General features: G+C 43.8%; 1 protein-coding gene across 2 annotated transcripts; it reads left to right on the top strand.

Moving 5' to 3' along the window:
- The first annotated feature begins 2,945 nt into the window (after positions 1–2,945).
- Positions 2,946–16,329, top strand: LOC136664085 (polypeptide N-acetylgalactosaminyltransferase 5). 2 transcript variants are annotated; one of them, XM_066641130.1, is made up of 11 exons: positions 2,946–4,761; positions 4,798–5,714; positions 5,866–6,032; positions 7,718–7,837; positions 8,766–8,901; positions 9,221–9,340; positions 9,782–9,899; positions 10,545–10,874; positions 13,087–13,167; positions 13,301–13,450; positions 14,609–16,329. In XM_066641130.1, the coding sequence occupies exons 1-11, from the start codon at positions 3,505–3,507 to the stop codon at positions 14,759–14,761; spliced, it is 3,549 nt and encodes a 1,182-aa protein (XP_066497227.1). In that variant the 5' UTR covers positions 2,946–3,504; the 3' UTR covers positions 14,762–16,329. The 2 variants fall into 2 exon arrangements, with proteins under 2 accessions (XP_066497227.1, XP_066497226.1); XM_066641129.1 differs by having other exon boundaries at positions 2,946–5,714.
- The last annotated feature ends 253 nt before the right edge of the window (positions 16,330–16,582 follow it).

Below are 16,582 nucleotides of genomic sequence, written 5' to 3'. Positions count from 1 at the left end.
ATCATTTTGAAAGACAATATTACCACAGAACTCAAAGAAAACACTCTCATTCTTAGCCCACACCTCTCTACTATAAGACAACACCCAACCAGGTTAGGCCTTACAGTTCATTTTTACAAACTAGTCAGCATCTTGTACAACCCCAAACTACAGAAAAAACCGAAACCATATGGAGGATGCACATAAAGAAAGTAGTTTCTCTGTGTCTGCGTGGGTTTCCTCCGGGTGACTGTCTGTGAGGAGTGTGGTGTGTTCTCCCTGTGTCTGCGTGGGTTCCCTCCGGGTGACTGTCTGTGAGGAGTGTGGTGTGTTCTCTCTGTGTCTGCGTGGGTTTCCTCCGGGTGACTGTCTGTGAGGAGTGTGGTGTGTTCACCCTGTGTCTGCGTGGGTTTCCTCCGGGTGACTGTCTGTGAGGAGTGTGGTGTGTTCTCTCTGTGTCTGCGTGGGTTTCCTCCGGGTTACTGTCTGTGAGGAGTGTGGTGTGTTCTCCCTGTGTCTGCGTGGGTTTCCTCCGGGTGACTGTCTGTGAGGAGTGTGGTGTGTTCTCCCTGTGTCTGCGTGGGTTTCCTCCGGGTGACTGTCTGTGAGGAGTGTGGTGTGTTCTCCCTGTGTCTGCGTGGGTTTCCTCCGGGTGACTGTCTGTGAGGAGTGTGGTGTGTTCTCTCTGTGTCTGTGTGGGTTTCCTCCGGGTGACTGTCTGTGAGAAGTGTGGTGTGTTCTCCCTGTGTCTGCGTGGGTTTCCTCCAGGTTCTCTGGTTTCCTCCCACGCTCCAAAAACACACGCTGGGATTGGAGACTCAAAATTGTCCGTAGGTGTGAGTGAATGTGTGAGTGTGTGTGTTGCCCTGTGAAGGACTGGCGCCCCCTCCAGGGTGTATTCCTGCCTTGCGCCCAATGATTCCAGGTAGGCTCTGGACCCACCATGACCCTGAACTGAATAAGGGTTACAGATAATGGATGGATGGATGGACAACACCCTGGAAAGGCTTTGATCTTCAGGAGAACTGACCGAAGGTCGTGATCAACAAATACAAGCATCTGCAAATACCATTTACATAGTTACTGTTATCAAAAAATTAACATTTCATTTTTTTTTTAAGAGACTGCGTGCAAGGAATGGCGTTCTGTATCAAAGAAGAACATGAGCATCCAGACTGTTTCAGTAACATCTGTCTGTCAAAGTATGGGACTGTGTTTAAGGTAATTCTCACTTTCTGTGACAGCACCATTAATACTCAAACATTGTGAAGCAAAATTTGCAACAATGAAGCCCCTTATTGTTGTACACCTTAAAGGAGAAATCTGTAATATTGACACCAAGCGTTTAAAATCTGAACTATAATACCGTTTTAAAACAGTGGAGGGAGCTGTCTGCCTCCTCCCCAGACGTGAAGCTCGAGCAGGTGCCAGTCTGAGGAAAACCGAACGAACAAGAGACGAGTTTAAGAACTTGGACTGTATTCGCTAAGAAGAGTGTGACATAATCAACACATTTACACAGAAGAGTGTTCATCATTTCACTAAAACATCTATCAACACAAAAAAGTGAACACACATAGGGATGGGCACGTCACACCGTCTCAAAATATTATCTGGGTATACAGTATCAGAGATGATTAGCTGTTACTTGTTCAGGAGGAAATCAGCTCTGGCTCTGTTCTGTAGTGTTGCTGCTTGTCTGCCTCCACTGTTCAAACACAGGGCCAATATTTCCTCTCATTTAACTCCGTCGCTGGTCATAGAGAGTTGTAAAAGGGCAGTGGGGGGGGGGGTTAAAATATAACAGTAACTCTGTTCACTTGGTCATTTCATGGCTGTGAGACACCATGGACCTGGCCACACGGTGGACTGTAACGTGATTGGACAGAGGGCAGGACCTTGGGGGCGGGACACAGGCAGGACCTCGGGGGGCGGGGTCATAGGAGCTCCACTCCGGACTGGGCACTTCTCAAAGTGAATATACTGCTTCAGCAATGCTCTGAGAGACAGCAGTGCTTTAGCTTTGACTGTTTCCCTAATCTATGATCACACACCCTGGACGTTTTATGACTACCCAGTAAACAAGGGACGTCCCTGGACGTTCAAAGTAGGTCTAAAAGTAGTCTGTCCGTCAAGTACATATTTTAAACGTCAATGGACGTCCAAAATCCATCTTAATAAGTTAGTTAAATGGTGACCAATCGATAACGTCGGTGGACCAAAACGCGTTTTATACAAGTAATTTATTTCGGGACCAATTAATAACATCAATGGACGTCCAAAATACGTCTAATACTTGTCTTTTCAATGTCTGTGTTTGGACGTCTTTTCAACTTTCATTTTCAACCTTAAGAGAACTTTGATTAGACGGCAGTCATTACGTTATTTCAACGTTAAATCAACGACTAATTGTTTACTGGGTAAGTACAGTAAATATCTTAGAGATTGCTCCTTTAAGACTTGTTTTAAGGAAGAATAGGACAAAAGCACATGTAAAATATTTAATCACTTGCTGTCTTTTAGCTGTTCTGAGAACGAATAGCAATATTTCTAAGTAATAAGAGCTTACTGCTCCATAAAAAAAAAATAATAATAAATAACACACACACATATGAAAATAACCTATGGGGTAAAACACGAAACAGCCTTTATTTTTTAACTAATACATGATATTTTTGAGTGAACGTTGAAGGGGTTGAGATGTTTTGTCTAATCCCAGTGTTGCTTAATGTCACTTTGTCTTCTGGTTCACAGTAGAGCACACCTGACTTAATGTGCTTCATAAATCACACTCACTTTGTACAGTCCAGAATTTCCCATTAGAGCTGGTGCATTTATTTTACATATGTTTTTACACCCTAAATTTCCCCAGAGTCTCACTTCCTTAAAACCATCACTTCTTGCACAGTTTTAAGAAAAACATAAGCTTTTATTCTTCCTTGTTTGTCAACCTGGGACGTGTACAGAGCTGGTCCTACACGTGGTCACTGCCTTGGCCTACGTGTAACTGGAAAGGAAAAAAAGAAAAAAAAGCTGAAGTGTGCTGATCCAGGAACTGCAGCCTAAGCCACATCCTTCACAACCAGAGCACAGGTATCCAGCAGGAGTCTCTGTGGCTCTACCTCCTCCTAAACTGCTGTACAAGTGCTCAGAAGTGATTTCCGTCCACAAAACCGCGGTGGTCGAGCTTTACTGAGGGTGTTACTGCAACACAACGTCCTAAAACGGCTCTAAGCCCGAGGAAAGACCTCCTAAACGTGACCTGACATGGGACGGTTTACCTGCACAACGTTGGACCGCGAAGGGGAGTGACTTTACTGCGTGGGTTACTTCGCCAGTTCGGTTAGTAACTCTGCGGCTGTGGTATAATGTTATTATCATTCTTTCGCCTGCTGTAGAAATGCACAACAGACAGAGGCTGGAGCTGAGGGAGAGATGCTGCCACGCAGACGTTTCATTCAGACACTCTCTCCTCTATAACTAAGCTTCACTCGGCCTCGGTCGTGTCTTTGTCGAGAGCGAACGATGAAGATTAGAAAGTATTTCCGAGGGAGCGGGAGGGTTTTAGCCTTTGTTTTCGTGGCTTCTGTAGTTTGGCTGCTGTTTGACATGGCAGCGCTGAAGCTATCGATCAACGACGTGAACGGTCAACTTCTGAAGGAGCTCGTAGTCAAAGAAAGAGAGCTGAGCAAACGACTGCCCACTAAAGGGAACGTCTTAGCCGACCGAGACTTTAAACATCCTCTTCAAAAAGTGGAAACGGGTCTGAGGGGGGAGAAAATGTCCGAGAGGGAAGTTGGTGAAGTGTACAGAAAGCCTGGCAAGTTCCGTGGCGAAGCGAGAGAGAACAAAGCGGAGCCTAAGATGGAAAACAGAGCTCAAAATGGAGACAAACGTGAGGGGAAAGTGGTTCGGAACGAGGTGGTTAAAGAAAAGAAGCTCAGGGGCACTGCTGCGAAACCCCCCTTGTTTCCTCGGCAAGATACAGACACTGGAGCCAAGGGGAAGGCAGTGAAAAAAACAGAGTCACACACCAAGGCTCCACCTGCTGGCCGGGAAGAGAAGTGGCTCAAAGGAGCCCTGGACCAGAGGACTATCAAATTGCAGAGCAATGTGACCAAAGACACTAAAGTGCTGCAAGACAACAAACTGGGCCTGGTACAGGGCATTAAAGAGGTCCAGGACACTAAACTGGGCCTGGACAAGGACAATAAACTGGGCCTGGGTAAGGACAATAAACTGGGCCTGGATAAGGACAATAAACTGGGCCTGGACAAGGACAATAAACTGGGCCTGGATAAGGACAATAAACTGGGCCTGGACAAGGACAATAAACTGGGCCTGGGTAAGGACAATAAACTGGGCCTGGACAAGGACAATAAACTGGGCCTGGACAAGGACAATAAACTGGGCCTGGGTAAGGACACTATACTGGGCCTGGACAAGGACAATAAACTGGGCCTAGTGCAGGACATTAAAGAGGTACAAGTGCAGGACCCTAAACTGGGCCTAGTACAGGACATTAAAGAGGTACAAGTGCAGGACCCTAAACTGGGCCTGGGTAAGGCACAAGTGCAGGACCCTAAACTGGGCCTAGTACAGGACATTAAAGAGGTACAAGTGCAGGATCCTAAACTGGGCCTGGGTAAGGCACAAGTGCAGGACCCTAAACTGGGCCTAGTACAGGACATTAAAGAGGTACAAGTGCAGGATCCTAAACTGGGCCTGGGTAAGGCACAAGTGCAGGACCCTAAACTGGGCCTAGTACAGGACATTAAAGAGGTACAAGTGCAGGACCCTAAACTGGGCCTGGGTAAGGTACAAGTGCAGGACCCTAAGCTGGGCCTAGTACAGGACATTAAAGAGGTACAAGTGCAGGACCCTAAGCTGGGCCTGGGTAAGGACATTAAAGAGGTACATGACCCTAAACTGGACCTAGCACAAAAAACTAAACTGGGCCTAATGCAGGAACAAGGCCTTGGTAAGGATACTAAACTGGGCCAAGTGGAGGGAATCAAAATAGGCCTGGGACAGGACATTAAAGACAAAAAAGTGCAGGACTCTAACCTGGGTGCAGCGCAAAACAACAAACTGGAACTAGTACAGGACACTAAACTGGGCCTAAGTAATGACACTAAACAAGGCCTTGTACAGAACATTAAAGAGGTGCAAGATGCTAAACTGAGTCTAGCACCAAACAATGAAAAAGCACTAGGTAAGGACACAAAACTGGACCTGGTACAGCATCATAAAGTGGTACAGGTGCAAGACAATAAACTGGGGCTAGTGCAGGAGGGTAAAATACCAGTGAATGATAATTTGCTGAAGAATACTAACATGACTATACATAGGGACAGTAAGGGAAAAGCCTTATTGATCATGAAGAATAAGGACAACACCAACAAAAATAACTCTGTTAAAATCGCATTAAAATTCACTCCAAAATCGGCTCGACTCCATGGCGGTTCAAAATGGGGAAAGCACCCAGAAGAACCAGAGACTCTGCTAAACATCACAAGTATGAGGAGGTCAGGCGGTGTCCACAAGGTGATAGCCCTGGACGTCACCAACAAGCCAAGGAACGTGGGAGCAATAGGTCAGTTCGGTCAAGCAGCAGCCGTGCCAGCGGACATGCAGGAGGAGAGCAAACGCAGGTGGAGTGAAGGCTTCTTCAACGTTTACCTTAGCGATCAGATTCCAGTGGACCGAGCCATTCCAGACACAAGACCTCCAGCGTGAGTAGAAGATTCTTGGTGTTATGCTACAAACATACAGAGCAGATAAAACTTATAAAACTTGGAGCCATGTCATACATCATCCTTGTATTTGAGTTTCTCTGAGCTTGATATCTATTTTTTCTCCACTCCTTCCTTTCCTCTCCTGTAGATGTTCAGAGAACTTAGTCCACGATGACCTGCCCACGACCAGTGTGATCTTCTGTTTTGTGGACGAGGTTTGGTCCACTTTGCTTCGCTCTGTCCACAGTGTGCTGAACAGGTCTCCTCCTCATCTGCTAAAAGAAATCCTGCTAGTGGACGACTGCAGCACCAAAGGTTTGTGGGGAAAAAATGGTCATGGGTGGGATTTCAGTTCAGTCAGAGCTTATTAACCTAATTATTTTTAGATTTCAATGACAATTTAAAAGACTGTCACACAGCTCCAGGGTCCTGGAGGTTGTGGGTTCGAGTCCCGCTCCGGGTGACTGTCTGTGAGGAGTGTGGTGTGTTCTCTCTGTGTCTGTGTGGGTTTCCTCCGGGTGACTGTCTGTGAGGAGTGTGGTGTGTTCTCCCTGTGTCTGCGTGGGTTTCCTCCGGGTGACTGTCTGTGAGGAGTGTGGTGTGTTCTCCCTGTGTCTGCATGGGTTTCCTCCGGGTGACTGTCTTTGAGGAGTGTGGTGTGTTCTCCCTGTGTCTGTGTGGGTTTCCTCCGGGTGACTGTCTGTGAGGAGTGTGGTGTGTTCTCTCTGTGTCTGCGTGGGTTTCCTCCGGGTGACTGTCTGTGAGGAGTGTGGTGTGTTCTCCCTGTGTCTGTGTGGGTTTCCTCCGGGTGACTGTCTGTGAGGAGTGTGGTGTGTTCTCTCTGTGTCTGCGTGGGTTTCCTCCGGGTGACTGTCTGTGAGGAGTGTGGTGTGTTCTCCATGTGTCTGCGTGGGTTTCCTCCGGGTGACTGTCTGTGAGGAGTGTGGTGTGTTCTCCCTGTGTCTGCATGGGTTTCCTCCGGGTGACTGTCTTTGAGGAGTGTGGTGTGTTCTCCCTGTGTCTGTGTGGGTTTCCTCCGGGTGACTGTCTGTGAGGAGTGTGGTGTGTTCTCTCTGTGTCTGCGTGGGTTTCCTCCGGGTGACTGTCTGTGAGGAGTGTGGTGTGTTCTCCATGTGTCTGTGTGGGTTTCCTCCAGGTGACTGTCTGTGAGGAGTGTGGTGTGTTCTCCCTGTGTCTGCGTGGGTTTCCTCCGGGTGACTGTCTGTGAGGAGTGTGGTGTGTTCTCCCTGTGTCTGCATGGGTTTCCTCCGGGTGACTGTCTGTGAGGAGTGTGGTGTGTTCTCTCTGTGTCTGCGTGGGTTTCCTCCGGGTGACTGTCTGTGAGGAGTGTGGTGTGTTCTCTCTGTGTCTGCGTGGGTTTCCTCCGGGTGACTGTCTGTGAGGAGTGTGGTGTGTTCTCTCTGTGTCTGCGTGGGTTTCCTCCGGGTGACTGTCTGTGAGGAGTGTGGTGTGTTCTCCCTGTGCCTGCGTGGGTTTCCTCCGGGTGATTGTCTGTGAGGCGTGTGGTGTGTTCTCCCCGTGTCCTCATGGGTTTTCTCCCACGCTCCAAAAACACACATTGGTAGGTAGGATTGGAGACTCAAAAATGTCCGTAGGTGTGAATGTGTGAGTGTGAGTCGCCCTGTGAAGGACTGGTGCCACCTCCAGGGTGTGTTCAACAGCGTTGTTGTACAGAGAACACTTTCCTAATATCTTGGAAAATGTGAACCACCTATAGATGAATTAGACCAGCCAAAAGCAAAATAATACCCATGTTGTGTGATACCACAAGCACAAATAATTCTGATCTTGATAAACAAGAGAACTGATCAGGACCAAGATTTTTAAAAAAATCACATTTGCATGGTAGTGGTTTGTCACCTTTATGGCACCTAAAACACACAAACAACATCCCCATGTTTTTGGAAATGGGGTTTGCTAAATTCTGTTAATATCATACAAAGGTTAGTAGTAGTCATTTGTTTTTGTGTGTGCTGTAGACTATCTGAAGGAACAGCTGGAGGTTTACATGTCTCAGTTTCCCAAAGTGAGGATCATCCGTCTGAAAGAGAGACAGGGGCTAATCAGGGCAAGGCTGGCTGGAGCTGCAGAAGCAAAAGGTAAAAGCAAGTCGTTGCTCAGAACTCTTGAATTGTATTTTTTACATAATTTAAAATCTTCAGTTGCCCATCACATATTTACTTTTCATTATATATTTAACATTAGAAATGATAGCTTGTGATAATATTTGATCATATTAACTTTTGTAGTTAGTTTTCCATCACATGTATAATTACAATCTGATGGAAGAGGATTTATAAATATTTTGAGGGCATGGATATCATGATTAACATGATTCTATGTGATCAAAATACATGCTGAAATGTACACTTGCGGTAACTGTTTTGTGTCACAAATGCAAATATATTTAAATGAACACATGGAAAAATGTACACCAACAAATGCAAATATTGTTCCTTTATTCCTCTGTTCCCCTATCCATCATGAAATCAGCTACTTTAAGCTGTACACAGAGCTGACACACACATTCATATAAAATATAACATCTGCATCAGTGTTTTTCTTGGCTCTGAGCAACACTCATGGTGTGGAGCCAAACACAGCCCCAGAAACACACACAAACGGAGCGTGTTCCTGTCTTATTTCCTATTGTTCAGCCACAGTTCGCGCTGAAGAACCTACTGCTCTTTGTTTCCAGCTGGGAACTGATTTTGCAAAAAATGCACTGAACGGCTCCAAATTTAGTTCATGAACTGGAATGTGAAATACAGCTGAACTAAAAACACACGGTGTAGTAGCGCCACCTTAAGTTCTCTCTGTGAAATACAGCTGGACTAACAGTTCCTACTCACACAACTTCAACATTAGGAGTGAGTCAGTAAGAGAAAATGCCTCTCCTAGGCCAGCCCTGGTAGGCGGTCCAGCAATAGTGAAATGAATTAGGACAGTCTGGAGCAGCTGCAAATGAGCCGAAGATCCCCAATCCCAATTCTAAGTGTGCACTTTGTTTGCATCTCTATTGCGTAGGTGATGTGCTGACCTTCCTGGATTCCCATATCGAGTGTAACGTGGGCTGGCTGGAGCCACTGCTGGAGAGAGTCTATCTGGACCGCAGGAAAGTAGCCTGCCCAGTCATTGAGGTCATCAGCGACAAGGATATGAGGTATCCGGTCTTTAGGTTGATTTTAAGTTAGGTTTCTGATCAAATCATTACTGTAAACAAAGGCACTGACCGTCTAAAATCCTGTCTAGTTTCAGTATACATTAAATATGAATTACGAAGTACATCGGTTACTGAGGGTGCCTGCTGGCTCACATCTATATTTCTTACGTTTTGTTGAACATTAAAACAACTATCCCGAGATACTGTGTTTTATTGTGAAGAATTCTAAGCTGCGTCATTTCAGGAAAATATGCAGAGACAGATTTGAAGTAAGATGGGCAAGAAAACAGTCATCATTTATCAGCATTGTCTGTTGCAGTTACATGCTGGTGGACAATTTCCAAAGAGGCATTTTCAAATGGCCTTTAGTGTTTGGCTGGAGCACACTGTCAGAGGACTACATCAAAAAGAACCACATGAAGGACTCGGATCCCATCCGGTAATGTTTACTGACCTTTCTGACTTGCATTTGTATAACTACAGTTGCAGAATTAATATTCAGATTAAGTGAGTGGAGTTGTTTATACACACTTTGTTCAGTTTGTCAGCTGCAGTAACCAGTGTCGTGCATGTGTTACTGTGGATAGTTTGTTAGCCCACACTCACCCAATGACCTGGACCCCCACAGCACCATCACAGAGCAGGTATGATTTGGATGGTGGGTCATTCTCAGCGCTGCAGGGACGCTGACATGGTGGTTGAGTGGATGAGACACAGCAGTGCGGCTAGAGTTGTTAAACACCTCACTGTCACAGAGTTCACCAACATACCACCAGCCAAAGTTAGACAGCCAACAGTGTCCTGTGGGTAGATAAGATGTCATTACCACTGCACCTTTATCATCCTGCCTTTATCATTTTCAATGTTTGTACTTGCCCAGGTGTCCTGTGATGGCAGGTGGTCTGTTCTCTATAGATAAGGAGTATTTTTTTGAGCTGGGATCATACGACCCAGGCCTGGATGTGTGGGGAGGAGAGAATATGGAAATCTCTTTCAAGGTAAAAGAACTGTGATGTTAGGTTTGTTTGTTTAATTTTTAAACTTAATATGATGTGTTATGTGATGCCCCACTGAAATAGTGTTTAGAAAAAGCAAAGCTGAGTATGGAGTTTAATTTATATTACATCAGAAGAAAAAAATGTTAAAAATAAGATGTTAAGGAGTTGTAGGTCAGAAATACATTCATTCATTCATTCATTATCTGTAACCCTTATCCAATTCAGGGTCGCGGTGGGTCCAGAGCCTACCTGGAATCATTGGGCGCAAGGCGGGAATACACCCTGGAGGGGGCGCCAGTCCTTCACAGGGCAACACAGACACACACACATTCACTCACACACTCACTCACACCTATGGACACTTTGGAGTCACCAATCCACCTACCAACGTGTGTTTTTGGACTGTGGGAGGAAACCGGAGCAACCGGAGGAAACCCACGCGGACACAGGGAGAACACGTCAGAAATACAGAAGAACTGAATATTGTATTCTTCATTCTTCTGTTTAGTGTTAAACCTCATCATGATTTCCTCATCAGACCTGACTGTCTAAAATGCCATAATATAAACAGCTTAAACCCGTCTTCTTTAAGCTATAACTTGACATAGTTTAAACACAACTCTTTTATCCGTGTGTGTTTTTCAGATCTGGATGTGCGGTGGGGAGATTGAGATAATCCCATGCTCTCGTGTTGGTCATATCTTCCGCGGTGAGAATCCGTACAAATTCCCCAAAGACAGACAGAAAACAGTGGAGCGGAACCTGGCACGGGTTGCTGAGGTGTGGCTGGATGAGTATAAAGAGGTGTTCTATGGCTACGGTTACCTCCATTTGCTGGACAGGAACCTCATAGACATCGGGAACCTCACAGCTCAGGTCCAGCTGAGGCAGAAACTTAAGTGCAAGAGTTTTAAGTGGTACTTGGAGAACGTCTACCCTGAGCTAAAGGCTCCAGTTGTCAAAGCTGAAGGACTGGTAAGTGTAGAAATGTCACAGTGGAAAAAAAATTAAACCTGTTTAATCCTCCAGACCTGTTTTAGGGGAATAACAGCTGCTTTTACATTGTTCTCAGATTAGCTCCATGAGACCACCAGTGGTTTCAGACTAGTAACTGTCACATTCTCTGCTTCATAACTTTTTTTATGTAAATATAAAGACAGATAATGAGAAATCTGCCTCAAGCAAACCATGTGCAATCCTTATTATTTTAAAAAATATGTTGTATGATGTTTCCATCATGTCTTATAATAGAAAATGCACATTTATCATGCAATACCAGTTAACGGCCAGAAGAGAGCACACTAACCATTAATTTAACGCCTTATTCAAGGTGATTGAGCACCATTTTTGACACTTTGGATATTTATTACCATGATTTTTTATTTTTTTTTATATACATTCCTAATAAGTCCATTTTGGCCCAAAAAGGCTTTTCACGGCCCAAACATAAACCATGCAATGTGTATTTGAAGTAATTCATGAAACAAATAAAAAATGTATGAAAAAACAAATTTCGATTCCCAAAAAAAAAAAAATACTATAAAATACCACGTGATCCTCTATTTAAACTTGAATTAATATCAAAATAAATATATTGGGAACACTCAGAACCTTTTCTGGTAAAGTTCTATAAATAAATCAACATGTGAATCACTGTTTATGTCTCTAGAGTCGTTTAGGTGAAAAAAAAAAAGTTAATTGGAAGCATATGTAAATTATATTAGGGTCAGAAAACACATTGGTCCTTTTACACAAAAACCCATTTTTTTTATTTATTCCAAATATTTAGAAAGTAATAATCACAAAACTGTACTTTTAAACAGCATAGGCCAGAATGAATTCCATTTTTTTGGATTCTCCTGGTCTGGTGATATTACAGCTGGTCACACAGCTGGGTCATTGTTGACCCTGTTGTTCAAAACACAACATATGCTGTTTTGGTTGGTAGCTGTTTTTGCCGGACCGCCTATCGAGGCCGGCCTAGAAAAGGCATTTTCTCTTACTGACTCACTCCTAATGATGAAAGGCTCATGTGCGAGTAGGAACTGTTAGTTCAGCCGTATTTCACAGAGTGAGTTTAAGGTGGTGCTACTACACTGTCTGTTGTTAGCTCAGCTATATTTTACATTCCAGTTCATGAACTAAATTTGGAGCCGTTCAGTGCGTTTCCACCGACAGAAACTAGTTCACGAACCAGAAAAATCAGCTCCCAGCTGGAAACAAAGAACAATAGGAAATAAGACAGGAACCCGCTCTGTTTGTGTGTGTTTCTGGGGCTGTGTTTGGCCAGAACCGGCTTGGCCTTGGTTAGTTCACAAGGTCAGCAGGACGCCTCTGAACACTGCAACATTTACACAGTGTTATATCTCACAGAGAGAGGACGACTGCTGAATTTGTCTCATTTTCACGTGAGTGTGGGTCTTTGACTGAAATAGTGTAAAGGGAAGTGGTGGGGGGACATTTTGTGGCGTCAGTGTTTTTATAAAACTCCAAACAACAGCCTCCTTAAACTTCACCTGCTTTCACCTGTTTCACTGAATAAATAAGTAACTGTTCATTCTTAAAATCAACACAATGTTCTTGGTCTTTGTTCTTTGGTGGTGGATCGTCTACTGTTTATTTTTAAATAAAATGAAGGAGAAAAACACTGATGACGGTGTTATATTTTATGAACGAAACGCTGTGTTCCTTTTTTCATTTCTGCATTTATTACCTGCTCCATATTTTCTGTACAACACACTCACAGAATAAACACCACATGGAAACACAGACATTGATATGAAGCACCACAGCTTCTCCACACCTTCCAATGACAAGGGGGTGTATTTTGGGCTTTTCCTGTTTTTGAAATGCCACAAACACCTCTGTGACCACGGATACGTGGTTAATAGCAGCTAAACTAGTCTTGCCTCACTTCTCTTGGTTTGTTTAGGACAAATAACTTATTTTTGTTGTTTTCTTTATCTCTGAAAATGCTCCTATTACATTCAACACATAGTGCTTTGGTCACTTGTTTTGTTTTTCTCAGAGTGAGATGACAGGGCCTTTGTTCAGTGTTTATTGTTCACAAAGGCTCCCTCTCATTCCAAGTTTTATTTCAGGGCTCCACTTTGATTGAAGCCTTTGTGTCAGTGAATCTGAGCCAAGGCAACAACATCAAATGCTTTTAACCCTTTTTTCTCTCTAGGTTTTCAATGTGGGCACCAGAAAGTGTCTGGCACTGAAGGACCGTGCTTTGACTTTTGAAATCTGTGATCTTAGCAAGCAGGTAAACTTGATCTCTTCAGTATGATCATAATATGATTCCAGATTCCATATTTTTGTTTATATACTACGTTTGTTCTCCTCCGTAAGACCTCTATGGCGATAGAATACTATACGGTCCTCATCTTGTTTTTCAGAGCCAGCACTTCAGCTACAGCTGGGTGAGAACATTCCGGCAGAACTCTTCTTGTGTGTCACCACAGAACATAGGAACTGATGTGTCCATACAACCATGTGACAACACTAAAGCACACCTTCGCTGGCTGCACAAAACTGACCAAATCCTGGTATGTCTTTGCTCACAAAACAGCCCTTAATCCCGAAGTCCAGATCTGCTGTGCAGAGTGCAGCTAAGAGAGGATCATCCTCACAGTCTTGAAAGTGTGAACCAAGTACTTCATTAGGGATCTTATTTCAGACTCTTTTTTTCAGCTATTTTTATAGAATAGTATTTATGTTGTCACACTCTTAATTTAAGTTTGCTACTGTTTTACATCCTGACTCAAGGTTTGATTTACAGTTTGATGCCTCCAAGCTCTAACATTATGCTACAAGCAGTGATTTACTTCAGAGAAATACACAGCACCCATCAGAAGTTTGAACACACCCACTCAGGGAGGGGTTTCCTTTGATTTTGGGCCGTTTTTCCACATGTTGTGAATGTACAGCACCAGTCAAAAGTTTGGACACCTTCTCATTCAGTGTTTTATCTTTGTTTTTTATTATTTTCTCTGTTGTAAATGAATGTGGAAGACATTAAAACTATGAAGGAACACATATGGAATTATGTAGTAAACAGAGAAGTGTTAAACAAAGCAGACTATGTTTTATACTTTAGACTCTTCACAGTAGCCCCCTGTTGCTTTGACGACAGCATCACACACTCTCTCCGTTCTCTCAGTCGGCTTCATGAGGTCGTCACCTGGAACGGTTTTCAGTGAACAGCCGTGGCCTCGTCGAGAGTTAATCTGTAGAACCGCTCTCTTCTGAATGTGTCTGAGACTGTCACTGGGGTTGTACAGAGGTAGGGGCTGGTACACAGTTCTATACAGTGACTAGCTCTACTCCACCAATCACTGATGAGGAGGAGGTGTGTCCAGACTTTTGATGGGTGCTGTATGTCCTGTATTTATTAACCTCTTTAGCCATTTTAGTCTTCTTTATCAGATTTTTCAGGAATGTAGTTTAGATCTAGGACTTTTGAATAACACTGAATATAATTCTTTGAATTTGAAACAGACCTGATCTTAGACCAGTGTTCTTACTCTGCAGTGTTTAAAAGGCTCATACACTGGAACTTATAAGATATGGTTCCTTTAATAAACATGGGCCATTGTTCAGATTTGGCCCTCAGATATATCATTATCTCTCTCTCTCTCTGTGTGTGTGTGTGTGTGTGTGTGTGTGTGTGTGTGTGTGTGTGTGTGTGTGTTTGTGTCTTACAGACAGAGCATCTGATTGCAGAGGTTTCTCCCAGAGGTATCCCCCAGCGACTGTGTCTGGAGGGAGGCCCCAAAGCAGAAGGTGTATATTTGAAGATGTGTGAGGCAGCCAGCCCCTTCCAGAAATGGCAGTTTACACACTACTATGCACAGTGAGCCATCCAGTGTCATTCACCACCACTGTGCGATGCAGCGGATCAGGGTTTTCATCTCAATTTGTTGGGATGAAGATGTTTTGAGGTGTTACTTAGTGTTTTAACTAATGCAGAGGTGCATGCTTAGTTTAGTTAGCTTTGGTAAAGGGGATTTTTAAGGGTTTGTGCAATTCTTTGTTTGGGGCAATTTTTTTTTAAATTACTGTCCAGGAGTATTACCTAATGGTTTTGTACTTTTCAGACAGAAGACATCTTTATACTTTTTACTCTAACTGTGTTTGTTTTGACAAGCACAGATATATGAAGTGCCTAAAATAGAAGGGACAGAAATGTATAAAAGTGCACCAACGAGCACTTACGTCAAAGAGATGAATGTGATATTTTTGACGATGAGAACATTGGAACTTCTTGGCTCCACAGAGACACATGACCCACATAACCACCATACACCCATCTCAGTTCAGTGCCAGTATTCTGTGTGCTCTATTCAGTCCATTCCATTCACTGAAAGTGCTCTTACTCGTCGACAGAGAGAACTCACCACACTCCTCACAGACAGTCACTCGGAGGAAACCCACGCAGACACAGGGAGAACACACCACACTCCTCACAGACAGTCACCCGGAGGAAACCCACGCAGACACAGAGAGAACACACCACACTCCTCACAGACAGTCACCCGGAGGAAACCCACGCAGACACAGGGAGAACACACCACACTCCTCACAGACTGTCACCCGGAGCGGTACTCGAACCCACAACCTCCAGGACCCCGGAGCTGTGTGAATGCGACAAACAAAAATGTGATGCAAAAAAAGGTTTAGCAAATAACAATTAGCCAAATGTGCTACTTTTTTAAAACTATTTTTTAAAGTGTGTGAGAATTTATTAACTTCTGTCAGAATTCCACACTTGAAACATGTTTCTACTTACCTTTAGTCCTCCAATCTAGGTATCCAGAGGCTACAGAACGTTAAAGACATAGATGGACAGGTGGGAGCTGGGTTTCAACAAAAATGTGTGTTGGCCGTGGACCTCTAGGTTTGAACTGAAATTTCTGTATAAACCAAGACCAGATGAAAATACCGAATTTCATTAACATTCATTAAATCATTTCTGTAAGAAGTGGAATTCCCCAAAAATCCACACTTGGTTAGTACCTCATTTCAGGATGCGCAGCTATACAGGCGTTTACTCACAACTTCATCTGCAAAATGGTCAACACGCACTTTGACCTATGCCTGACTTGGAGGTTTGTTCGGGTGTAAGCACGGCAGGGTTTTAGAGAGGGTTTTATTTACGAAGATGCATCATTCCACATTTGAGAGCTAATTTACTAAGAGCAATAAGCAGTAGGGTTTGTACATATCCCCTGGAGGCACTAGAGGGAGCTGTTTACATCATTTTAAAGATTTTTTGGAGGGTGGGTAATGTGTTTTTGTTGCTACTGGTGATGCAAGGAGGAAAATCAGTGATTTTATTAAAGATTGAACTATTTCTTTAAAGGTTTTCATTGTTGTATATAATTTACACTTAAACACGGACGGTAAAATGTAAATAAATAACAGAATGCAATGATGTGCAAGTAATTTAAATCCTGACCATCCAATGACAACAGACAACAACAGACTGGTAAAGTTTTGTAATGCTAACAAAAAGGTTTTCTCTATATGCGAGGGACAAGGCCCAAAACCAGTTCTGAGCAGCTGTGCTCTCTGGGCACTTGGGAGGCACTGAATTAACAACAGACAGGCTTCTGTAGTGGAAATCACTGCATGAGCTCAGAAACATTTCCTAAATCCACTGTCTGTGAACACAGTTC

Source organism: Hoplias malabaricus, chromosome 12 (genome assembly GCF_029633855.1).
Source record: "Hoplias malabaricus isolate fHopMal1 chromosome 12, fHopMal1.hap1, whole genome shotgun sequence".
Lineage (NCBI taxonomy): Eukaryota > Metazoa > Chordata > Actinopteri > Characiformes > Erythrinidae > Hoplias > Hoplias malabaricus.
This window is presented reverse-complemented; position numbering and strand designations above follow the sequence as displayed.

Bases quoted from the DNA above. Each gene is read 5' to 3' on its own strand.
- LOC136664085 (XM_066641129.1), top strand. From the start codon at position 3,505: ATGAAGATTAGAAAGTATTTCCGAGGGAGCGGGAGGGTTTTAGCCTTT. The intron at 10,875-13,086 runs GTAAGTGTAGAA...TTTTCTCTCTAG, and splicing joins TTGTCAAAGCTGAAGGACTG to GTTTTCAATGTGGGCACCAG. The intron at 13,451-14,608 runs GTATGTCTTTGC...TGTGTCTTACAG, and splicing joins ACAAAACTGACCAAATCCTG to ACAGAGCATCTGATTGCAGA.